Source organism: Aspergillus lucknowensis (genome assembly GCF_044049455.1).
Source record: "Aspergillus lucknowensis strain CBS 449.75 chromosome Unknown BJX67scaffold_37, whole genome shotgun sequence".
NCBI lineage: Eukaryota > Fungi > Ascomycota > Eurotiomycetes > Eurotiales > Aspergillaceae > Aspergillus > Aspergillus lucknowensis.
The window spans coordinates 254,789-277,394 of record NW_027263581.1 but is presented as its reverse complement, the minus strand read 5'-3'; the positions used below and the strand labels follow the sequence as shown (position 1 = coordinate 277,394).

Genomic DNA, 22,606 nt, shown 5'->3' with positions numbered 1-22,606 from the left:
CAGCTTGATTAATAAACGAGCTCCAGCGTTCTTCTCGCAAGATGGTTCCAAGTCAGACATCACAAGAGGTTTACTTAGGCGTCCAATCTCAGCTTATGTTCAGAAGCAACATAACTGGCTCGCCATCAGCTCAAGAACATTCCTTGGCCTCAGTGGCTCTGTTTTGATCCCATGCTTATCGTGACTCATTCAGGCATCGATTGTTGTCGCTGCTGATGTCATCTTCAAGCGGAGTGTCTTGGAGCCATGGAAAAGCCATTTTGTTCGCATGGCCGGCCTTGCTTCCGACAGATGATGGATGTCGTAGTTCGGACTCTCCATTCCCGACAGACTGGTTGGCACAGATCTCCGTGGGGTTGGGTTGGATTTGGGGGAGCATCAGTGGGTCATCGCTCAAGACAAAGTCGCTCCATGTTTTTCGAGTCCATCGTCCAGCTTCTTTTTTCGAAGACGAGGATAGCGCTGGAAATCTCGAGCATCTGAAGCCATGTTGAGCGGGGTTGCGGACTGAGGGGAGTCGTTGGAGGACCCAAAAAAGAGATATCAGGCAGAGAGGAGGGGGATATTAGTCGATCCAGACTATCGAGTCCGATGACTGGATGGCGCAAGATATCCGGAACATGACTCCGACACCAGGACAAGACTTTTAAACTCAGCTCGATGATCAGCGTGGCCACTCTTAGGGCTCCGGCACCCAAAGCAGTGGGCAATGCGAGTGTGCCGTTGCGGCAGCGGTCTCAAACAATAGTTGCTTGGATTGTGTCTGCTGGAAGGCCTCATTCTCCAGCGCTAGGACCATGCTATTGTATACTATTTCCTCGGTTCCAGGCCGAAGCATGTGGGGGCGCCTTGTTCCTGGAAACTGGATTCTGCTGCTGGGCAGATCCAAGAAGATTGTGCTGGCGTCCCGAGTCTCCCTATCCTGTGCCCTCGTGTTTGAATTGTGGATCACGAAGCTGGCTTGAGCTGGCCCTGCAGAATCAACGTGCCGCAGAGCAGCTCTCCACTCTGCTTGACCTGGCTGAATAAATTTGGAGTGCAATGGCAACTTTGGTCACATCGGGAGCACCGTCCACAAACCAAATTCCAAATCTGCAAGCCACACGGGTGGACGCGACGGAACTATCGAACTCTAAAGCTCGGGTGGATTCGCCGGCTGGGATCAGATTCAGAATCTTCCGAGGTTGCCGAGCTGATTTGATGGTTCAGAGAGAATGCTTCTCATCTGCGCTGTGAGAAAGGCTGGTCATGTCACGCAAGGTTGCGAGTCACACCGTCTTGTGAAGGGTCACATTCGATGAAGGCGAAGACTGCAGCACGAGGAGCAACATCTGCGCCTCGTGGGCAGAACCCCGGTCATCACGATGCAGCGAAGTTGGGATGCCCCTGACAATCCCGGCACGAGCCCAATGAGACGTGACGTGCCGTGGAGATGGTCCCGTCCACCCCTCTCACAGCCGTGGAGAAGCACGAGAATCTTGGCTCAGCGCGGACCCAGCTGGGCGTTCCTTGAATCGGTGTCTTTCGTGCCTTTCGTTCCTTTCGCTCCCGTAGCGTGGACGGTGGACCATCCAGTCCCACGCTGGCCCTGCCTCAAACCACCAAATCCAGCCCAAGTGCTGCTGATCGGCATTCCGCAATCTCCAACAATCTCAAATCCATACCTCTGTTGATCCAGCTGCCCTCCGGGAGATTTCGATCGGGGCCTGCCCACGATCGTCCCGTCTCTGCAGACTCCCATCTGCAGATGCACAGTTCACCACCACCACCACCACCACCACCACCGTCGTTAAATAACCTGTCAACCCCCAACCCATCCTCTCACCTCTTGAGCCGCCCTTCGGACTCGTCCATTCCTTTTTCCTTTTTCTCTCGCGTCCCTTCGTGGACTGCCTGACGTTTGCTGACCACCCAACTTCACCACTCTCTTTTTCGCCAACAGCAGCAAACCGTCACCATGGGCTCAGAACTCGGTCTCACCGCGGACTCCAAGCCCCAGGCCGACTACAGCCCCATCAGCATCTGGTGGGCGGTCTGGGGGTCCTTCTGGACCGTTGCTGTTGCCCTCGGCATGGCCTATCTCATCAAACGTCGCGACACGCCGTTGCTTCGGATTCGAAGTCTCGGTCTCTCGCTGTCCGCCATCGCCCTCCTCCATCTATACTTTACCGCCGTCCAGTTCGGGTCCATGTACGGCGCTCTTATGCCCGGAGACGCCCAGTACTGGATCATGGGCACCTATCTCCCCTGCGGAATGGCCCTCTTCCACGGTTCCAACAGCTACTTCCTGCATGTCGCGAAGCTCCAGAAGCGCTTCGCCCCGTACGAGACGCGCCGCGTCGACCCCGCTGCCTACTCGAAGCGCAAGCCCGGCTTGATCAGCCTGTTCCGTCGCCTCGATTATACCACCAGGGTCGTCGTGCTCGTCGTGATTGCAATGGCTATTCAGGTACGAAGTCCTGCCTTCCGGTATCTCACGAGTCTCTCAATTCTGACTGAATTGCTCAGATCTTCCTTACTGTCCTGATGTGGGTGATCTCGCGCAAGTTCCACCGCTCCTGGGGCATTCCCGGGACAGAAGTGTACGGCTCTGAGATGGCCCAGAAGACCGAGCAGGGCCGCGGCTGGGAATGGTGGCCTGGTGTCTTCTCGCAGGTCTTCTGGGCCTGGATCGTGGCCCCGATCATTCTGTGGCGCTCTCGCAACATCCACGACACTCAGGGCTGGCGTGTTCAAACCATCGCCTGTGCGATTGCTGGGTAAGTCGTCTGTTTGTAGACAAAGCAGACACACACTGACGGTACAGTCTTCCTGGTACGCCCATGTGGCTCATCGCTCTCTACGTTCCTGGCATGGAGCCCGTCAACAAGTACTTGATTCCTCCTCAATGGTAAGCTTTCATTCACGGATACCCCGGTAGCTGTGCTGACCTCGTAGGCTCTGCTTCTCCATCCTCGCCATCGAAATCTGCACCGTCTTCATCCCCTGCTGGGAGGTGATGCGCCACCAGTCCCTCCGCCAGGAGACCCTCGACGCAATCGCCCAGTGGGAGAAGCGGACAAAGGGCAACAACGCGGACGACAAGTCGCTGGGCTCCACGGCGACCATGGTCGACTCCATGCTGTCCGGATGGAAGTCGACCAACGGCTCCGTCAAGACCAACAGCAGCGCGCGCGAAAGTATCCTGAACATGAGCGCCCTCGAATACGTCCTCGACCGCAACCCGACGCCGCTGCAGAAGTTCTCGGCCCTCAACGACTTTTCCGGCGAGAACGTTGCCTTCCTGACCAGCGTCACCGAGTGGAAGGCCGTGATCCCCCCGGCTCTTCGCGGGGTTACTGAGAAGGACGACTCCTCCAAGGAGAGCATCCGCGCGTGCTTCAACCAGGCCCTCTTCATCTACGCGGAGTTCATCAGCGTGCACCACGCCGAGTTCCCCGTCAACATCTCCTCGCACGACCTCAAGAAGCTCGACAGCATCTTCGAAGAGCCCGCGCGCATCCTATTCGGCAACGGCGGCAGCGCTGACACCGACCCGGCCACCCCATTCAACAAGAGCACCTTCGACTTCGACGCGCGGCCCTCCCCGATCTACTCAGAGTTCTCGCAGAGCTCCGTCTCGGCGATCAAGGAGCGCGCACAGTACTGGGGGGAGGTCCCGGCCGCCTTCGATGCAACGGTCTTTGACGACGCCGAGAAGAGCATCAAATACCTCGTCCTCACCAACACCTGGCCCAAGTTCATCCGGTCGCAGCGGCGGATCTCCGTCGACTCCGCGGAGACGCTGCGGTCGACGACGGAGTTGGTGTAGCCATTCCCAGCCACCGCTTCGCTGGCCAGCAGCACTAATGAGCATGAGTTGTTTGGACCCCGACATCTAAGGACCTTTTTAACGTGTACATATATTCTTGTAATACCCCATTTCAGATCGCTGATCCTGCCGGAACTGAATAATCATGATATCATCTGTATCTTTATTTCTGGGGCGAAATGTACTTATTACGTGCAGACAGAGATTTGCGGGATAAATGAGCACATCCGTCTGGTCCTTAGTATGAACTCAGAGATGTCCAGGTGCTTATGTAGTTGAGTCGATGCTACCGAAATCTTCCTAATCCCGCTCGTGCAGTTGTTGTGAATATATATATGCAGGATCCGGTTGAGTCGACGATACCACTAATGCACAGTCAACGTTAGACTATCTACTCTGGAGGACAGGTTCCCACACACCCTGACCGTTGATCTGCAGGTTTGGCCTGCGCCATTCATTCCTCCAACGCATGAGCCTTCGGACAGACGCACAAACGGAGTTATTGTCTTCCCGACGGATTTGACTCTGCGCCTTGGCTTCCTTCTCGGGCGCGGCTGCTTCCAGTACTTGACTATCCATTCAAAAGTTGGTGGTATACACACGATGCCTCTGACGACTTCCACTGTCATGGCTGTAGAGGTCACGAACGTTCAGTTAGTCCCTGACACTGAATCTCTCTCGAATACTCGCGAGGGCCTGTCACGTGACTGCTGCGTCCACGGTCAAGAATCCTGGCCATTCTCAGTCGAAATTCGAGACTCAGCAGCAGGAGATGGATATCCCAGTCGCAGCAAACATCCTCGGAACCACCGGAGCAGTAAGTTACCTGCCTGAAATGCTGATTCTACTTTCTGACTGCCTCAGGTCTGCTGGTCCGTCCAGCTTCTGCCGCAAATCTTCATCAACTACCGCCGACACAACACCGAGGGCCTCCAGGCGTCGATGATGCTCCTCTGGGCCGTCGCTGGAGTCCCGCTCGGCGTTTACAACATCGTCGAGGAGCTGAACGTCGCCTTACGAGTCCAGGCGCAGATCCTTACGTTCCTGAGCCTCGTTACGTGGGCGCAGTGTCTGTACTATGGGAAGGTTTGTGGGCTGGAGAAGCATTGGCATTCTTTCGCTTATATCGCTAGAAATACTCCGTCAACAAATGCATTACCGCTGTTATCTCGTTGCTCCTGCTCCTAGGAGGCATCGAAACCGCGCTGATTTTCGCCCTGCGGGTCGCAAAGCAACGCGATCTGCAGTGGCCGATGATTCTCATGGCGGTCTTGAGCGCCTCGTTCCTAGCAGCAGGCGTCCTTCGACACTACTGGGATATATACACCCACCGCACCGTGCGCGGAATCAGTTTCATATTCGTCGCGATCGACGCGGCCGGAGATTTATTCTCCCTCGTCTCCGTCGGTATGTTCCTGCCGTCTTTCGCCGACCGTCACTGATGGGTGCAGTGTTCGAGTCTCGGATAGATGTCCTGGGCATGGTGATATACGGCACCGAGCTGGCCCTCTGGATCGGGGTCTTCATCTGTGGCCTGGTGTTCAACTTTCTCCCGTGGATCACGGAGCGCGCGAGGAAGGAGCCCGAAGCCGGGGAGAGAGAGGTGGCTCTTCACGAGATGCCCTCCTCGACTTCTGTCTTCCGGACCGCGTCCGGGTCGGATGTTGTGATGAGGCGACCGCAACAGCAGTTGTAGAACTTCATCCTTGTCATTGTCATGTGTCGCGTGGACCGTCAAGGAACGACAAAAGTCTGCGGGTCTGGAAGGGACGGTATCCCCTGTGCCACCCCACTCCTGTTTTCTGAGCCCCGGGAAGTCCCCTCATCGGTCGCGGGATAGGACCGCAGCTGGATTTTCTGGCCCTGTCTGGATACAACTGGGATACCGTTGATTTTCACCATGTGAAGTCGGGACTTCAACGACATGAACGCATCGTGGATGATGCGCGCAAGCGGGCGTAGCGGCGCCAGACTCCCGGCGATGATTCCGAGACTCGCTTCGAGGTTCGACCATATTGAGACATGGTACGTTGCATCTGTACGGTTAGAGATCGTTTCGGAATCGTCCAAGAGCGCGACATACATAAGAACTCCACACTCTTGAGGGACGTCAAAAATGGGATCCGCACGAGCACGGCAGCGCTTGAACTGGAAAATGTTATTTATCTCCGCCTTGCAATCCAGATGGCAAACGCACACGCATCCAATCCCCAGGATTATAGCCACGCCGATCTTCGTCCTGCGACTCACCCTCAGATGGCGGATCAAAAGGGCGGGCAAGACACCGATGGTCAGGTCGCACGCTGCGGCGACGGAGCTGTAGAAGTAGACGATGTTGATCAGCATGTTGATGTCCAGACAGCGGCCCTCCATGGTCAGGCGGTGCCAGTAGAACTGCACGGGGCGGCACTGGAAGATTGTGAAGAACAGGAAGATCATGCCAACGGCGAAGGAGAAGAAGGAGACCAGGTAGAGGGCGATCCTGTGCGCTCGCTCGAACGTGAAGCGGAAGAGGAGGAAGACGATGGACTGGCGCATGGCCGTCGTCGTGAGGATGTAGGAGATCTGTCCGAGATACCAGCACTATCTCGAATGTCAGCGTCGGAGGGGACAAAGGATAGCAGGAGACAAGTATCACTCACCAAGAGCCCCATCTGAGCGTCATGAATCGGGTTGTCGAGGTCCATCAACCTCCTGCCGATGCTAAAGGAGGCTCCCACGAGGCCGCAGATGGCAAAAGACACGTTGAAGGCCTGGCTGTCAGCCCAAGCCTTTGCACTTACACTTTGGGACATACCATCGCGAGCACCATGAAGCCATCGTCCCATCCAAAGCTCCTGACGAGGCGCAACCGCACCCAACACCGCAGAGACACCGTCGCCAGGGACAATGCGAACGTGACCGCGATTACAATTATAATCGCCTTGCTTCGCCCTTCGAGCATCGTCGGCTGTCTCTCGAGAGTCGCCTACGCTGGGTGGATAGGAGAATGGCAAATGGAGTCGTGGTCGTTGACGTAAGGTGGTGTGCGCCCGGTCGATCCATGGTTGCGACTGGAGGCGGAGGCTGATATAGAGACTAAAAGAGGCAAAAAAGAAATATAGAGAAGACTACGACAGACAAAATAGAGGCAGACTAGTAGAGAATAAATGCATCCTGCAATCCCCCCTCCTCCATCCACGTCGCAAGCACCCCCTTCACTTCGCCCGCCAGCTTCTCAGTATATCCCGGCGCTGGCGGCGCACTGGGTGCCTTGGACGGTTCGCCCGCGACCCAAGCAACGGGCATCTGGACGCTGTCCGCGGTCGCGCTCTTGAGCTCCCGTGCAAACTCCGGGCTATACCCACGGCCGAAGATGACCACGCGCGGCGGCTGCGCGAAGTTCGCCGTGCCTATATCGTTCGGTGCGGCAGGCTGGGGGTGCTGACCCGCGAAGAGACGCGGGAGCTCGGCGTGCGCTGCCGCGGGGGAGTTGATGAAATGGATGACTGCTGAGTTAGTATTCGAGCCGTGCTGGTGAAGAGTTGTTGTACCTTCGAATTCCGGCCGCAGAGACTGCGAGACGGCCTTTCCGACGGTCGTCAGGCGGCCACAGAGCACGGCGGGGATGGGAATGCGGAGGGCCATGGTGTCGAGAAACACTGCTGACTCGAGCAGCTGGGCTGGGCTTTTTAAAGCTCGGCTCTGTTGTTATCTGAGAAGCTTAATAATTCAATTGGCATTCTCGAACAGATCTCCATCCCGTCTTCGGATGGAAGCTGTCTCCTCCACCAGATGATACCGGAGGAAGAGAGTGCAATAAATGTCTGTCTCCAGGTCCATCACACGACTTCAGCTCCTCGGCTCGCAAACTGCAGTTTTTGCGGGGTTCGTCATGCTTGACAGTCGAGCTCGGGCTATCTCTCCTTGTCCATTCTCAAGCTGAGTTTCATGTGAACGCAGTCATTCGGACTTGATCCAACATCACAGATGCATCCACCATAGTTCTGGACTGGAGACACATGTGTCGGTTGCGCGCTTTGATCCTCCCACTGCATCCTCGGCCGTGACGGCGAGGAGAGAGAGGGAGGGCATTGTGGTGGCTGTTCTGGCTGTTAAGACGTCAACTTCTCGATCAAGCTGCCCTGGTGGAATCACATCAAGTCTCCCTTTGCGAATGCCGCCCGTCACGCAGCTCCTTTCCGCCTTGTCCTTGGCAATGGTGCCCGAAAGGCTTATCTTCCTCCATTCAAGGAATGATATTTCAGCCGCAGGAAGCAATCAGGCAGCGCGATGACTCGTCAGATGAGTCCCCTCACCAGGCGACCAGGATTGAGCCTCAACACCAGGCAGGATATTTTGATTTTTCATCATTGGGATCGTCGATCTCCCAGACGGGCGTTGGCCCCCCACGCTTCGTTCAGGCCAATCTCGTGCATTCGTCGGGCAGAATACGAAGAGGAGACGGACCATCCCCTTGGCAAAGTCTTGGTATCTCTCTGAGGCTCGGTTAAAGAAGGGCGCTGGCCAGAAAAGCGTTTGTTTTCCTTCTGTCGTTTTCGCAGTCACAGCATGCGATCGCTTCCCCAACTGCTGCTTGGGCTCTGCCTGAGCCCTCTGGTCCACGCCGACGGGAGAAGCCTCCTGACGCCGTCGAAATTCGCAGACAACAGTACGAGCTCCATTGACTCCGTCAGCCTCCTCGGCATCCGGGGGGATTTGGAGAAGCGCTATTGTCCGAGCGGAACGGGTTACTGCGACTGTAAGTGGATATGCCAACCCCGGGCTTGCTCGTCTTCTAACGCGAGTCGTGACCAGACTCTGGCCGCTGCTGCTACGAGCCTGCCGACGCCTGCTGCGAAGACGGCACCTGCATCGAACAGGCGACGAACTTTTGCTGTTCCGGAGGCGGCACCTGTCCGCTCGACACGGAGTGCTGCGAAGGGCATTGCAATCCCGGGGGCACGGCGTGCTGCAGGGACGGCGGTTACTGCGACTCCGGTGAGGCGTGTATCGTCCTCGACGATGGAAGTATCGGCTGTTGTCCGTTGGACGGGTGCTACGAGGCCTGGCAGGTGATCTACTGGTACTACTACGTGTACTGGTATGTCTATGTGTACATCGAGATCACGGTCGAGGTCACGACGACGACGCTCTCGCTGACCTCGTCGCTCACGACGGAGTCGACCACCATCACCGTCACAGCGAGCAACTCGGCCGAAGCGAGCTCCATCTTTGAAGACTACAGCTACAGCCTGTCCGAGTCGGCCGCGACGACGCCGGACCTGGACGAGCTGCCCACGTCGACCATCACGACCTCGTCGCCGAGAGCAACCCCGACGTCGTCTTACGACGACGACGATGACTACGACGACGACTTCGACTACGATGATAGCTACGACGACGAGCCAGGCGGTTCCACAGACGACGAATATACGTCTTCCACCGAGACTCGCCCGACTGTTCCCGGTCCTGCCTCCCCAACGGACGACGCCTCTTCAGACGCCAATGGCCGCTCTATTCTCGCGGCAGGCACCCTGTGGGCTTTCCTGGGCGGTGCTGGGCTTTCGTTTACCATGATGGCTGCTCTTTAGCTCCACTGTTTGATTCTTGAGATGACATGATGGATGATAGGCCGATATAATGTAGATGTAATTGATATTAATGGCTTGACCGGCGGACGTACTGTCACTCGCAATAATTCGTTTCCTGCAATGAGATGCGAGATGTCATGTGAAGCTCTCCAATCCACAGCCCTGGAGAGCAAATGAGGACGGGTGCACGTGATGGATGAGCACATGACTTGGGCTGCCTCGTATTCCTCGAAGAGGATCTCGGAACTTCGCAGTGCTTCGGTGGCTCCCACGGTGGCGTTCTTCAGAGTCTCAAGGAACCTTCTTCAGTCGTGGACAAGCTTTCGGCTTGGTGGAGGTCTTCACATTGTTCTTTGACGTCGCGTCTCTTCACTGTTTGGAGACTCGAGCATCTCGGAAAGTCGCTTCGCTCCGCCGCCCCGTTGCCCCTCTCCATGCCAGGCACCCGGTCTGGAATGGCGCAGCGTGTGGAGGAGCGGAATCTTCGGTGTTGAGCCAGTCGTCTTTCAAGAGCGTCATCTCGTGGAAACGGGGCAATTTTCGGTCTGGTCCAGGGCGGTGGGAGAGGCTGCCGTGGGGGAATCTGATTGGCCGATACGGAAAGGCCAAGACGCCGGCGCTCTTGGGGCTCGTGTTGTGATTTCTGCAGCGTATGAAGACACGAGCCAGGAGCGTCAGCCGTCCCAGCCGTCCGAGCCCATTGTCAAGCGAGGCTCTGGGGATTGAAGATCTCTCCTTCGCCTCCCTGCCTCCTCGCCTCCTCTTCTCTCACCCAGTTTTCGACTCTCCAAGCAACATGCGGCTCACCACCCTTTTCGCAGGGCTGTCCGCCCTCCCCCTCTCCCCCGCCTGGGTCTTCATCTGGCGCAGCGCCAACAACACCCCGCACATCGAAGAAGGCGACGCCGGCCAATCATGCTCGGAAATCCAGCATGGCGAGGGCAAGAAGTTCGAGTTCGACGCCCAGGACAGCATCGTGCGCCTGTACCTGTACAGCGACAGCAACTGCACCAGCGACCCCCGCGCCAAGGCAGAACACTACCTGTCCGAGGAGGCCGTCGCCCCGATCCGCGGTTTCGCGGTCATTGATCTCTCCGGCGCAGATTCCGCCGACACAGGTACCGGTCTTGAACCCTTCCCGGGCGCCGACTGGTTCAAGTCCTCGCCGGATAGTCCCATTATCACCGCCATGGGACAGAGGCTTGTGGACGAAGGGTGTGGGAAGTATAGTGTCGGACCGGGGCCGCAGTGGTCGGATGTCGATCGCGAGTCGTATCAGTGTTGGCAGGAGAAGCTGGGGTATAGTGGCGACGATGCAGACGGGTGGCCGGGGAAGACTACCTGGGATCAGCTGAAGGTGCCTGCTACGGCGGACAGCGAGGATTCCTCTTCGACGACGACGACGACGACGACAACGTCGACATCGACAACGAGCACGAGTACCCCGACCAGTACACCGACGAGCACGCCGACTGCGGAACCGGATTCTTCGGGGTCATCGCTAGGCGGAGGGGCGATTGCCGGGATAGTTGTGGGCGTTGTGGTCGGACTGGGAATCATCGGGGCGATAATCTACCTTGCGCGACGGATACAGCGGCGGTCTGCTCCTGGGCCTAAGGAGGGTCAGGAGGCCGGCGACGCTGGCGACGCTGGTGCTGGTGACGGCGGTGATGAGAGCGCTGTTGATGCAGCAGCAGCGGTGGCGGCTGCTCCAGAAGAAGACTCCAAGAAATCGTCGATGGAGAAGCTGCCCGCCGAGACAGAGGCCATCCCCGCACGGAACCAGAAGAAGTATGTCGTCGAGCTCCCAGCGGACTCGGGGATGGCGGAGCTGAGCGACAGCCGGCGGCTCAACGAGCTGAGTGCGAGCCAGAAGGTCGAGGAGCTGCCGGTGGGCGAGAGTCGGCGACTGAATGAGCTGGAGTAGCTGGAGCTAAGTAGCTGTCTACTGCTGAAACCATGTATATAATGAATCTCCATCTCTAGTAATCATCCCAATCATCACGACGGTGGCCATTTTCTAGAATTGATACCAACCAGAGGCCATTCTGAGTTCCCTCAGCGTCTGCATTATCCTCCTTCTCCCTCCTTGACTGGTATTCTTGGCAGCGCTCTGGATGCCCCTGGTAACAACGTATCTCGCCAGACCGGGGCGAGGAAACTGAATCAACTGCGCGAGGCGTTGTTGAGTGGTTATCAGCAGACAGTCTGCTCGCTCGTTGCCCTCCACCCCCTGCTCCCGCCCAAAGACCCCCTCAGCGACGACGCCCCTGACTGCCAACACGCTGACGACGATGGCCATGGCGACGAGGATCAGCAGCAGAGCAGTCGACCATACGTCGAAGGCAGGAGAGTTCATCAATACACCAAGTTGCGCCGCTCCGTTGGTATACACACCCTGCAGAGGTCAGCTTGGGACTCCGATACCCTCGCTGCCGCGAAGTTGAGGACAGCATGCCCATGGAAATATCAGCGACAACGCCGCCATAGAAACAACATCCCCTGTCGCCTCGGCTGCACATGCAGCGCGGAGAAGATATAAACACAGACAGAGACCCAGGGGGGCTTTTTTGAAGAGGCATTTTCTTTTGTATTGTCATTATTCTTGGATATCTTGCATAGGCGCATGGTACTCTCTTTTATTGCCGGACAGGTGAAGATGGTATGATGTCATCAGCCCTTCACTGTCGAGGGATAGGAATTGATTGCAGGATATCCGTATATTAGATACTCGAATGCTATTTCTATCAACGCATCGTGACAATCCTCATTCCCTCGCCCAGTGACTACAACTCCTCCGGCATATATGACTTGGAAGACTCCGGCACGCCCATCGCCTGAGGCGCATCATCGGAGATCGTATACCACGCCGGCTTCTCCTGGACAAAGATATGCCTCTGCACCTCTGGCAGGGTCATTGCCGACTCCTTCTCGTTAATCGTCACAGCGCAGAGGCCAACTTCATGCGGTTTCACGTGGTATGTCATCGAGATTGGCGCGTGGCACTCGCGACAGGCCGTGCGGGTGGCATATTTCGATAGACTGAATTCTGTAAGAGCGTCCCTGCGGATCCACTTCAGGTGCTCGCGCTGGATATTTGTGTACGTGGCGAAGGGCGCGCCGTGGACGAGCTGGCACATGCGACAGTAGCAGAGGGTGAGGCCGTAGACAGGGCCGGTGGTTTCGTAGCGGACCTTGCCGCAGTAGCAGCCGCCGACGACGGTATTTCCGGACGGCATGAGGCATTCGTTGAAAAGAGAATATAATTTTTGAGGGGTACTCTGAGGCTGTCTCAAGATGGGTATTTATATACAGCACCTCAACAACTGTGACATCACCCATCCCCGCAGCTCGTGTCCCAGCGCTGTGCTTGGTAATCGCAAGATCTGCGTGCTTATCAATCAGCTCGACGACTGTCTGATCTTCTTGTACAGCTCTGCTTCGAATTCCTCCATGACGGCCAGCACAGGGGGGTCCGACGGCGGCAGGTGGTGGAAGAAGCTCGTCGCGCAGACTCCATTCTTGCGATCGATCCACTGTCAGTCAGACCCGTCAGAACTTTGGCTTTTGCAAGACATTGGCACCTCTTAAGCTTACCCAGAGAGTGTTGGTATGTCCTCCCCACGAGACGGTCCCCTCTCCCCTCCCGCCGGGGACATCCTCCGCCGTAATGGCGGCCGTCAGCCCGAAGTCGACCAGGTCTCCCGTCGTGAACATCCACTTCATCGGCTTCGCTTCGGGCGCATTGACCTGAGCGTTCAGCTGGGCGCGTACCTCGTGCGAAATCTGGGGCCTGAAGATCTCGTCGACACTCTCGGGCGAGATAATCCCCCTCCCCCCCGCCAGAAGGGCGGAGAGGAAGGTAGTAAACTCGCGAGGCGTGGAATACAGCGAACACCCGCCCAAGTCCGCGGGCGCAGGGAGGGGGAATATCTCGTTCAATGGACTGAGGACGCCCTCGGGGTTGCGGAGGGCGATCTGGACTCGTCGTTTCTCGAAGTCTGGGAGTGTTTCCGGGTGGAAGGTCGTCGAGGTGAGGTTCAGCGGCGCGCAGATGTTCTCGAGGACGAAGGCTCCGAGATTCTGGCCTGAGAGGACTTCGACCTGCAGTTATTGTTAGCATTTGGATTCTGGTCTTGAATTTGGTATCTCGTACTACTCGACCAGCCCAGTCGGGCCCAGGTCCATATCTCCATTCTTCGCCTGGCTCAGAGACGAGTGGATACGTTATTGACTCCTGCTCTTTTGTTAGGCTACGGAAGCGAATACCGATGAGACATACATAAGTCCCTTGTGTATGGTCAATATCCTGCCCATGATACGCAGCCCACTCCTGCAGATTAGGGCTCATCAGACCCAACGTGAAGCCACTGGTATGGGTCAGGAGATTGCGCAGCGTGATCTTCTTCTCTGCTCGACGGAGAATAGGTTTGCCTAGACGATTAGCGGTGTTAAGTCAACAGTTGACTCCATGCGGACACACCGTCATCGAACCCAGTTAACACCTCCGGGTCAGCCAGTTCCGGGACAACGCGTCCAACGTCGTCGTCCAGCGTAATCAACCCCCTCTCCACGACAATCATGACCGCAACGGCCGTGACGATCTTTGTCATGGACGCAACCCAGAAGATCGAGTCTTCTGTGACTGCAGGACCAGACGAGTTTGTCGTCTGCGTGCCAAACGCGCTGGAATGGATGGGCTTGCCGTGCGCATCGTAGGCAGTCAGGACGGCGGCGTGGAATGGCGGAGTGGTTTCTTCCTCGTAGTGGCTCCGGATGATACTTTCCATTGTGGGTTGTCTTCAAGGAAAGAAAGACTGCTCTGGCGACGCAGTTTATAGATTTTGCCAAGCATCGGGGACTGGATTGGGATAGATTGGGATCCGAGCTTGCAAGGTTGAAATCCAAGATGCGACAATGCATTCCTAAATTGGAACTCCGTGGCGAGATATACGAGTGTGCCAATATATACAGGCCAATGCACTGAAGTAGAGGCCAAAGAGATTATCATTTTAACGGCCTTCAATTTGACAACGTCACCATACATCCTCTCATCGCTCAGGTAAAACCAGCCAACTGCCTCACCCCCTTCAGCGCAGGCCACCACTTCGCTCTCTCCCCAACAAAGAACTCGGCCTCAGGCTCCGCCTCATCCAGCGCACCCGGATCATCCAGCGTCCCCGCGAGGACGATTACATCGTCGACAAACTCCGGCCGATCAGCTGTCTTGTACAGCACGCACCCGCAGTCGGCGCAGAAGTGCGTGGTCAGGTGCATGCCCGATTCGTGGGTGAGGTTGCACTCGCGCATGTGGTCGCGGCCGGCGGTGATGCGGAAGTGGTCGTGGGGGACGAGCAGGTTGACGGAGCTGCCGCTGCTGAGCTTGTGGCAGCTTTGGCAGTGGCAGACGGCCTGTCTCATAAGTTAACTTCACGTATAGTTCCTTTAAAGGGGGAAAGGGGGGGTACCTTTGAAATAGGCTCGCCTTTGAACTGGTATTTGACGCCTTGGCAGAGGCACGATCCGGAGGGCATTTTGGGTATCAGTTGCTATCACTTGTGACACGAGTGGATGGTATTTCAGACATCTGATGTTCAGGGCATACACTCGGGGATTCCAGGGCCCTAAATAGGCAGATGTAGATCAGCTGCCACGGTGGTTCAATCGAGTCGAACCACTGGCTGAGGGTCAGACAACTCCCTAGACTATAGGGCCAGAATATGCTGCCCCAGAATACGTGCCGGACCGGGGTTCGTTAGACGAGCTGGATCTGGTGTGAACCATGGATCAGGCCAACAACGAGCTTCCACGAGTGGATCTGTATTAACCTATCCGCTTGCCTGCCGATCGCTGGCCAGTCGATCTCCTACAATGCACCCAGTTATTAGGAGTCCAGAGTTTCGTGTCACTATCATGCATCCAGCTCCCACGGGATATTTCCAAGACAAACACCAGCACCCCCCGTCGCTCACTCATTCTATTGAGTACCGTCTTCAAACACTCCACTGATGGAGCAAGGTTCACAGGCTCTATCGTCGCTCAGTCATCCAGTAGCCCATGGGCGCTTTCCCTGTCCATTTCGATCAGTTATGTTTCTTGCGATCTTCTCTGGTCTTTCTGCATCCCACCGCACAGCCGCATCAACACAGCCACAACACCGCTGACCAGGATTCTCCTCTTCCTTCAAGCACAGCGATAATGTTCAGACTCGCTTCTCATTTACTTGGTCATTCATTTCCCTCGCGAACGCGGAACCTCCCTCGAGCAGCTTGAGTCCCAACCCGGACTTTAGTGTTTTCTGTCTCGGAGACCTCAGTTGATGGGCGGCGCATCAGTCTCGGACAGTCCAACCCCGCTCAGGCTCAGCAACACCCTTTCGATCAACGATGGCAGCCCCTTTAATTTCCGTACCCAAAACTGAAGGGGGCTGGACCTGCGTATGACATATCCCGCGTCTTCTACTCTACCCTCTTGTGCCAGGTAGAGAGAAGAAAAGAGAGCTAACACACTACTGACGCTTTGACGCACAGTGCCAATGCAACGGTTATAACCCAGGTACATCGTCAAAATGCAAGGACTGCACCAAGCCGCATGATAATTGCAACATGTGTACAAATGACGCGGATATTGCTAGGACGCAGATGATGGATCGTCATTACTATGATATCCAGCCGCCTAATATCACCGGATTCCCGCACCCAAATACGGACCGCTGGTGGATTTGCGTAAGCCCACGCCTTTGTACATTGCCGAGTTATTTGAATTCTAGTATTGGTTGCATAAATCTCTGATCCTAACTCCCGAATTCAGTGCCAGTGCGGTTATGCAGTAAATCCAGACATTAATCAAGGTTGTCCGTTCTGTGCCCATGCACAATGTGGATATTGTCGTCATTACTAAGGGGTCATTCTCCTTGCTTATGGCTCTGGAAAGCTGGCATGCAAGAAGTCTATACCACTGATGATGCTTTTTTGGCGCGCCTAGTGGTCAGATGTTTTGGAAGCGTGCGTATATAACGGAGCACGGACAACGACACGGGGAGCTGAAGGAACCATGCAAGATTGAATGAGACCGTGACACTTATAATTGTGAATGCAGCCAATACTCCTAGGTATAGCCACCAATCCGTGGTCGATGGGATGAACGCCATGCTAAAGACGGCCTAATACTCATAAGCATACGTCCATACAACATGCCATCCAATAGGCTACTTACAGTCATCAAGCCAAGGGGAAGGTAGAACTACATTTTTGCTTAGCACAATATGGACGGCTTGGTAAGAAAACCGGCAGAGCGTATACGTACCACTGTAACTTTCGTCAGGAGCCCAATGTTATCCGCTTGAGTATTTGATGCTCGAGCTTCCACAAGTGCTGAAGTGTTTAGAATCTCAACCGTCAGTACCCAGGGCTAGCCATTGACGAGACCAGAAGGCCTTACATTAGATCTTCTGCTCTCGAAAGCTCCAATCCGTTGAACGATGGTTCTGTATATGAATCGTAGCTCCGAGACATCCGTGTCCAAAGATTCGAGGTAGCCTTGGACCTTCGGCAGAAAATTCGCAGGGGTCTCATCAGGGTGGAAAACGTGCAGATGCTTGTCCGCAAACTCATTCCACGCTTCTATCGTTTTGACTAGCTGGTTGCTAAAAAGCTGAAGGACCTGGATTGCCCATGTATAAGCGTTACTAACCTTCAAGTCGCTGTCATCGGCAGGCTTTCGTGCTGTTGAAGGCCCACTGAAGGTATCTTCTTCCTGAGTTATGTCTTGATTAGCTCCCACCTCCGTAGAAAGAAAAGGTTCAGCTCCTACAAGAATCCTAAATCGTGACTCAAGTGTTTCGACAAGATTCGCCCATTCGAACCGAACTTGGCGCAGTCTCCTAGAAAGGACAAGAAGGAAGTACTCTCGGGGGTTCCATACAGGCCTTGAATAGTTTGCGCCTTCTCCCGAGGGAGCGTCCCAATCGCCGCCTGGTCGAAAATAGTGCTCAACGTCTTCCGGGCCTGTCTCAGAGAAATGTGTCTCGACGAGGCAATATAGAGTCCATACCCATTCGTCAATGCCGACCAAGAGAACAGACACCTGAGCTTCGTGGAAAAATTCCCTCTCGTCACCGGAACAAAGGCTAAAGCTGGCCTGAAATTCCCCTACCCGCCGATTGGTGTGACTCTTGGGGGTGCTTACTCCTGCTGTTGATCGCCTCAAAGCGAAGTAAGGAATATGGAATTCAAACGTATAGGTACTTGCAGGGCGGATGGGATATTCCCTTCTCGATCAGTCCCCGAACATCGTTATTGTCTCGTATTGCAACTGGACCTTACAATGGAGGTTCCGAAGAAAGCTCTGGCTGTGATGTATTTTGATAGGAAATCCCGAAGAGAAGGTGCATACCGAATGGAGACAGGGAGGACGAGAGCAAGTGCACATATGGGTGACAGATCTCTGATATATCTTGTGCACCTTAGTCGACTGGACGCAAACCATGGGAGGTTGCTTACATGCTTCGACGCTCCGGTGAACTTGTACCGAGGCCGGCTCGCTGAAGTCGTCAGCGTTATCAAAGAGACCAGCTCGGATGGCACGTACTTCGGTCTTGAGAATATCATATAACCCTTTCGTGCTTAGAGCCTTGAGGCAGATGGACTCTCCCGGAGGCGGATACTGTGCATATTCAGCCCAGTACCGAGAGGAAGACGTATTCAGCCTAGAGGGGTCTCTTCGCTCATCAAACACTACGATATTTTCGGCCTCTGGCGACCCATCTAATATAGGCACTGTTTCCTCCAATCTGCCAACGTCAAGCTGATCGCGTTCGAGGAACTCCCGCAGGGCAGCATAGCTGTATTGCTCAGGCATCAATCTATGCACACGTAGCGAGAGGAAGGCCTCAATCTTCGTCATGCCAGGTGGGACATGAAGTCTCATATTCTCAGCATTGTACAGTTCTGCATTACGCTTGGTGAATTTGGGGTCCCAAGATAGAAACCTCCGCGAGTTCGCCATCGTCGGCTGGTGGCTGTCGGTCGATAATGTTCCGTCAAGAGGCTTCAAGAATCATGATCGAATGTTCTCTGGTCGGGCAGACATTGATTAAGACAACTGGCGACCCTACCGTCGCAAGGCTGTGGCCAGCGCGCTGCCTCTGCTTTACATTCGACTGTGGCTGGGGAAAAAAGCAATACTCAGGGCCACGAATCAGCATGCATAGCTATTTCGCACGGGCGCTGCATTTGATTACGGCCAGCTGGCTCACTTCAATCGGTCGAACCCGCTCGACAATCCGGCGATGTATCTTCGGAGGCAGCGAGATCTTTACCAATCCTCTTTCTGTCTTCACAGCAAAAAAGGATCCTCGTCGCTCCTCTAATCCAGTAGGCACACAGGCGCCCAGCTGCTTGCCCAAAATGGGAAGCACACCACCTGGAGCCCAGTGCCGCTGCCCTGGTGAAGCGTGGCTGTCACCTCAGGGCAGGTGCTGGAGCATGCCTCGGGTGAGTGACGAATACTAGTATTCCACGCGGAAACGCCAACCTCTATCAAAAGGTTTACCTTCCAACTACTTGTACGCTCTCTTCCTTATTCTGGTCCCCTCCCTCGAGGAACAAATGAGTTGAGATGGCTGATACCACAAAGGGACCGCCTCGTCATCCTTAACATCATATAACCCGGGGGTGTATACATGGACAAGGACGCGGTCGAGCAGGGCTGACGCGCGGAAAAGGTCTCCGAGGGCGCTGGGGTCGGGCGGGTTGAGCGTCTCAAGGTTCTTCGGCAGTTCAGGTGCCTTGTCCCTCTCGAGCGCGATGTAGCTGTTTTTATCAGAAGGTTCTGTATTACAATATTACGATAGGACACCCCGTTCGAGTATTGCCAGGCCCTGCTGGATGCGATGCTCGTTCGTGGACTTGGCAGGGCCATTGAGGGCTGCTCGCATATTCGCACTCATCAAGATGTACGCAGGGTAGATTCCGTGTCCCACTTCAAAGAGAGACAGAGCAGCCGGCTCGATAGCAAGTCGAGTGAGTCTATGCCGGCAGCAGTGAGGGACGCAACATAGCCAGAGAGCAGGACGTGCAGGTCTGCGCCTGAGGCATTCCTCAGGCCAACAAGGTGGATGCACAGTGTCAGGAGGCTCACGTCGGAGTCTATGTACTCATCTGAACCCTTCTGTCCTTCGCCGAGTCCATTTGGCCCAGGACAGGCCCCTCCTGCTATTCCAGTTGCAGTTTAGCCTCCGCACGAGTCCGCACCTGCCTGGAGATGGAGATGGGGTCGGAGATGCGGTGGCGATGGCAATGACGAGATGACAATACGGAAGAGATGCAGCGTAAAGGGGCAGTAGTATCCAACTCAACTGCAATTCAACTGCAATCAAATACCGCTACAATAGCATTGATCGCCAGGTAACTCCAAGACAATCGTCAATCGAGACCGTCGCACTTGCAGGGGTAAGTCTCCAGCCACCATACCAACCAAGCTCATAGAGTAGGCCGCCAGTCTGGAAGCCCGTCGAGGTCAGCACAGCGGCAGGCGCGGGAGAATGACGCGCTGGGCAAGGTCGATCTCGTGTCGCTGGTGGGGATCTCCTGTCGGTCGATCTTTGCCGAGGGGTTTGGGGGGAGTTTACGAAGGTCGAGAACGAGCTGCTGGGGCTGCAGACAGCTGATCTGGGGTGACAGGAGAAGTTCTGGGACCAGATGACCTCTTGATTCTTGCATCTCTTCAACCTCCAGTTTCGCCGTGTTTCTGCACGTGTGGCAGCCAAGATAAGCCCAGGAAGAGGGCAGACGGCCAAGGCTGAGCAGCCACTGCCAGCCGTTCGATGCCGCACGTGCGTCGATATAATCCTTCAAGTATCTGCTGAGATGCTCTGCAGGAGAGATCTCATTTATGCACTTGAACTCGACCAGAGCCACCCTGAATCCCATCGGCCGTCCGTCATGCCTGACAATCCACTTCGAGGCGATGGCCCTCCACCAGTATGACTACATCTTTGCCGTGACCACCCTGTTCGCCTTTCTGGACGCCTGGAACATAGGTATCTAGGCACTACGTACTCACAGTCACCCCACTAACAGCACCAGGAGCCAACGATGTCGCCAACTCGTTCGCCTCCTCCGTCTCGTCCCGCTCGCTCTCGCTCAAGCAGGCCATGCTGGTCGCCGCCTGCATGGAGTTCGCCGGTTCCGTCGCTGTGGGCTCGCGCGTTGCGGAGACCGTCCGCGAGAAGATCATTGACCCGCACCTGTATGATTCCGAGCCTCCCGTGCTCATGCTGACCATGATGTGCGCCATCATCGGGTCGTCGACGTTTTTGACCCTCGCCACGCGCTTCGGCTTTCCTGTGAGCACGACGCACTCGATCATCGGCGGCCTTGTCGGGGCTGGCACCGCGTCTGTTGGCATCGAGAATATCCGCTGGGGGTGGCATGGCGTCGCGCAGGTCTTCGCGGCCTGGGGGATTGCCCCGGGTATCTCGGGCGTCCTGGGGGCTGCGATGTTCCTCGTCACGAAGCAAGTCGTCCTCTCCAGTAGATATGCCGTGCACCGCGCGCTGTTCTCCATCCCTGTCTACTCCTTCGTCGCAGTAGGCGGTCTGACCAGTAAGCCCTCCCTTCGCTTTTTCAGATCCCGTCTTGTACTGACGACGCAGTGCTCGTCGTGTGGAAGGGCATCCAGCTCGACGTCGAGCTCAACAGCGTGCAGGTTGCGGTCACAGTCATTGCCACTGCAACAGGCTTCACCATCCTCCAAGTCGTCTTCCTCCTGCCGTATCTCTGGCGCCGCATCATGAACGAAGACTGGCAGCTAAAGTGGCATGACATCTGGCATGGTCCGTACCTCCTCTCGCGTCCGCTCCCCTCGCCGCCGCCGCCGGGGCGCAACTCCCTCAATATCAAGGACTACTACCGCGGCCACCTGACGCAGGAGGAACTCAAGTGTCTGCGTGCGTCGGAGCACCTGCTGCAGTCCGTCCAGGCCGGACACGGCAATAGCGACCCCGAACGCCTCGAGGGATCCACCACCACACTCGTTGAAGGCGTCCCCCCACGCCCACCGGGGTCATGGAACACCTGGCCGGTGTTCTGGTGGCGCCTGCAACGCATCCTATATCACGGCCTCGAGCAGGATGTGATAAAAGCGCAGCAGCGCCAGACCATTCTCACATGGGACATCCAGGACATGCACGCGCGGGCTGCACGGTTCGACAACCGCGCCGAGCACATCTACTCGTCGCTGCAGGTTCTCACGGCGGCTACGGCGTCCTTCGTGCACGGGGCCAACGACGTCGCGAACGCGATTGCGCCGTACGCAACAACGTACCTCGTCTGGCGGAGCGGGCGCATCGACGACGAGGTTCCTGTTCCGGTCTGGGTGCTGTACGTCCCGGCTATCCCCAGGAATGTTATAGTATAGTGTAGTATACTGACAAGACTGACGCAGGTGCTTCGGCGGCGGCGCAATCGTCCTCGGCCTCATGACATACGGGTACCACCTCATGCGCAATCTCGGCAACCGGCTGACGCTGATGTCGCCGTCGCGCGGCTTCTGCATGGAGCTCAGCAGCGCGCTGACTATCCTGCTTGCGACGCGGTTGAGACTGCCGGTTTCGACGGTACCCTCCCCCCGTTCCTTTGCGAAGCACAACTAACTAATACGGCGCAGACGCAGTGTATAGCCGGGGCGTCGATTGGCGTCGGGCTTGCGAACGGCGACTGGCGGTGCATCAACCTGCGGCTGGTGGGCTGGATCTATTTTGGCTGGGTGCTGACGGTGCCGGTGACGGCGCTGATCTCGGGGATGCTGATGGGGTTGATACTTAATGCTCCAAGGTGGACTGTAGAGTAATGATGATATGAGTAAAGTAACCCATGTAGAGTAACGAGTCTTCTATTGTACAGATCTAGTATGCAAGGCTGCCAACAGCCACACTTCATATTGTACAGCTACTCCAGCCCAGCAATCTCCCACTCGACCAGAGCCTCAACCACCAGCTCCCGCCCAGCCAACCGCGCCAAACTCAACGCCGTCTGCCCATTCACATCCCGCATCGTCGCATCCGCCCCAGACCGCAGCAGCAGCTTGACGACACCCAGATGCCCCTCGTACGCCGCATACTCGAGCGGCGTGGCCCCGAGCGGATTCACGCTGTTGACGTCCGCCCCGGCGTCGACGAGCACCCAGACGACGTCGAGAAACCCCTCCTGCGCCGCGTACG

At 56.1% G+C, this 22,606-nt stretch overlaps 12 protein-coding genes across 12 annotated transcripts; 6 read left to right on the top strand and 6 right to left on the bottom strand.

Annotated features, from left to right (window-relative positions):
- Window positions 1-1,016: 1,016 nt before the first annotated feature.
- Window positions 1,017-1,837, top strand: BJX67DRAFT_360405 (uncharacterized protein). The gene has a single exon (XM_071029768.1). It carries the CDS (start codon window positions 1,365-1,367, stop codon window positions 1,671-1,673), a length of 309 nt encoding a protein of 102 aa, XP_070883830.1. The 5' UTR covers window positions 1,017-1,364; the 3' UTR covers window positions 1,674-1,837.
- BJX67DRAFT_200395 (uncharacterized protein) lies at window positions 1,816-4,005 on the top strand. The gene is made up of 4 exons (XM_071025445.1): window positions 1,816-2,449; window positions 2,509-2,759; window positions 2,807-2,890; window positions 2,938-4,005. The coding sequence occupies exons 1-4, from the start codon at window positions 1,958-1,960 to the stop codon at window positions 3,809-3,811; spliced, it is 1,701 nt and encodes a 566-aa protein (XP_070883829.1). The 5' UTR covers window positions 1,816-1,957; the 3' UTR covers window positions 3,812-4,005.
- Window positions 4,006-4,583: 578 nt separating this feature from the next.
- Window positions 4,584-5,507, top strand: BJX67DRAFT_383477 (PQ-loop repeat-containing protein; the record flags this gene model as incomplete). Its single annotated transcript, XM_071033473.1, has 4 exons — window positions 4,584-4,628; window positions 4,676-4,897; window positions 4,945-5,218; window positions 5,263-5,507. The coding sequence occupies 4 exons, from the start codon at window positions 4,584-4,586 to the stop codon at window positions 5,505-5,507; spliced, it is 786 nt and encodes a 261-aa protein (XP_070883828.1).
- Window positions 5,508-5,545: 38 nt separating this feature from the next.
- Window positions 5,546-6,755, bottom strand: BJX67DRAFT_383476 (uncharacterized protein; the record flags this gene model as incomplete). The annotated part of the gene is made up of 5 exons (XM_071033472.1): window positions 5,546-5,847; window positions 5,895-5,959; window positions 6,009-6,394; window positions 6,454-6,564; window positions 6,609-6,755. The coding sequence occupies 5 exons, from the start codon at window positions 6,753-6,755 to the stop codon at window positions 5,546-5,548; spliced, it is 1,011 nt and encodes a 336-aa protein (XP_070883827.1).
- A 191-nt stretch (window positions 6,756-6,946) lies between these two features.
- BJX67DRAFT_383475 (uncharacterized protein) lies at window positions 6,947-7,438 on the bottom strand (the record flags this gene model as incomplete). The annotated part of the gene is made up of 2 exons (XM_071033471.1): window positions 6,947-7,299; window positions 7,345-7,438. The coding sequence occupies 2 exons, from the start codon at window positions 7,436-7,438 to the stop codon at window positions 6,947-6,949; spliced, it is 447 nt and encodes a 148-aa protein (XP_070883826.1).
- Window positions 7,439-8,225: 787 nt separating this feature from the next.
- Window positions 8,226-9,710, top strand: BJX67DRAFT_200361 (uncharacterized protein). Its single transcript, XM_071025443.1, has 2 exons — window positions 8,226-8,552; window positions 8,609-9,710. The coding sequence occupies exons 1-2, from the start codon at window positions 8,363-8,365 to the stop codon at window positions 9,382-9,384; spliced, it is 966 nt and encodes a 321-aa protein (XP_070883825.1). The 5' UTR covers window positions 8,226-8,362; the 3' UTR covers window positions 9,385-9,710.
- Window positions 9,711-10,180: 470 nt separating this feature from the next.
- On the top strand, window positions 10,181-11,311 carry BJX67DRAFT_373646 (uncharacterized protein; the record flags this gene model as incomplete). Its single annotated transcript, XM_071031430.1, has 1 exon — window positions 10,181-11,311. One exon carries the CDS (start codon window positions 10,181-10,183, stop codon window positions 11,309-11,311), a length of 1,131 nt encoding a protein of 376 aa, XP_070883824.1.
- A 766-nt stretch (window positions 11,312-12,077) lies between these two features.
- On the bottom strand, window positions 12,078-12,920 carry BJX67DRAFT_200364 (GFA family protein). The gene has a single exon (XM_071025444.1). The coding sequence runs from the start codon at window positions 12,621-12,623 to the stop codon at window positions 12,171-12,173; it is 453 nt and encodes a 150-aa protein (XP_070883823.1). The 5' UTR covers window positions 12,624-12,920; the 3' UTR covers window positions 12,078-12,170.
- BJX67DRAFT_383471 (serine hydrolase domain-containing protein) lies at window positions 12,786-14,174 on the bottom strand (the record flags this gene model as incomplete). Its single annotated transcript, XM_071033470.1, has 5 exons — window positions 12,786-12,920; window positions 12,982-13,488; window positions 13,541-13,621; window positions 13,667-13,818; window positions 13,868-14,174. The coding sequence occupies 5 exons, from the start codon at window positions 14,172-14,174 to the stop codon at window positions 12,786-12,788; spliced, it is 1,182 nt and encodes a 393-aa protein (XP_070883822.1).
- A 113-nt stretch (window positions 14,175-14,287) lies between these two features.
- BJX67DRAFT_360394 (GFA family protein) lies at window positions 14,288-14,970 on the bottom strand. The gene is made up of 2 exons (XM_071029767.1): window positions 14,853-14,970; window positions 14,288-14,796 (listed from the first exon to the last, which is right to left on the bottom strand). The coding sequence occupies exons 1-2, from the start codon at window positions 14,916-14,918 to the stop codon at window positions 14,443-14,445; spliced, it is 420 nt and encodes a 139-aa protein (XP_070883821.1). The 5' UTR covers window positions 14,919-14,970; the 3' UTR covers window positions 14,288-14,442.
- A 1,363-nt stretch (window positions 14,971-16,333) lies between these two features.
- On the bottom strand, window positions 16,334-18,390 carry BJX67DRAFT_383469 (uncharacterized protein; the record flags this gene model as incomplete). The annotated part of the gene is made up of 7 exons (XM_071033469.1): window positions 16,334-16,546; window positions 16,600-16,626; window positions 16,690-16,773; window positions 16,825-17,139; window positions 17,709-17,838; window positions 17,886-17,926; window positions 17,974-18,390. The coding sequence occupies 7 exons, from the start codon at window positions 18,388-18,390 to the stop codon at window positions 16,334-16,336; spliced, it is 1,227 nt and encodes a 408-aa protein (XP_070883820.1).
- Window positions 18,391-20,352: 1,962 nt separating this feature from the next.
- BJX67DRAFT_373645 (inorganic phosphate transporter) lies at window positions 20,353-22,236 on the top strand (the record flags this gene model as incomplete). The annotated part of the gene is made up of 5 exons (XM_071031429.1): window positions 20,353-20,425; window positions 20,472-20,990; window positions 21,041-21,767; window positions 21,832-22,003; window positions 22,054-22,236. 5 exons carry the CDS (start codon window positions 20,353-20,355, stop codon window positions 22,234-22,236), a joined length of 1,674 nt encoding a protein of 557 aa, XP_070883819.1.
- Between the last annotated feature and the right edge of the window lie 370 nt (window positions 22,237-22,606).

Coding starts and splice junctions, on each gene's coding strand:
- BJX67DRAFT_360405 (XM_071029768.1), top strand. CDS start 1,365: ATGCAGCGAAGTTGGGATGCCCCTGACAATCCCGGCACGAGCCCAATG.
- BJX67DRAFT_200395 (XM_071025445.1), top strand. CDS start 1,958: ATGGGCTCAGAACTCGGTCTCACCGCGGACTCCAAGCCCCAGGCCGAC. Junction 2,450..2,508: donor TGATTGCAATGGCTATTCAG/GTACGAAGTCCT, acceptor TGAATTGCTCAG/ATCTTCCTTACTGTCCTGAT. Junction 2,760..2,806: donor ATCGCCTGTGCGATTGCTGG/GTAAGTCGTCTG, acceptor CTGACGGTACAG/TCTTCCTGGTACGCCCATGT.
- BJX67DRAFT_200361 (XM_071025443.1), top strand. CDS start 8,363: ATGCGATCGCTTCCCCAACTGCTGCTTGGGCTCTGCCTGAGCCCTCTG. Junction 8,553..8,608: donor CGGAACGGGTTACTGCGACT/GTAAGTGGATAT, acceptor AGTCGTGACCAG/ACTCTGGCCGCTGCTGCTAC.
- BJX67DRAFT_200364 (XM_071025444.1), bottom strand. CDS start 12,623: ATGCCGTCCGGAAATACCGTCGTCGGCGGCTGCTACTGCGGCAAGGTC.
- BJX67DRAFT_360394 (XM_071029767.1), bottom strand. CDS start 14,918: ATGCCCTCCGGATCGTGCCTCTGCCAAGGCGTCAAATACCAGTTCAAA. Junction 14,797..14,852: donor AAGGCGAGCCTATTTCAAAG/GTACCCCCCCTT, acceptor CTTATGAGACAG/GCCGTCTGCCACTGCCAAAG.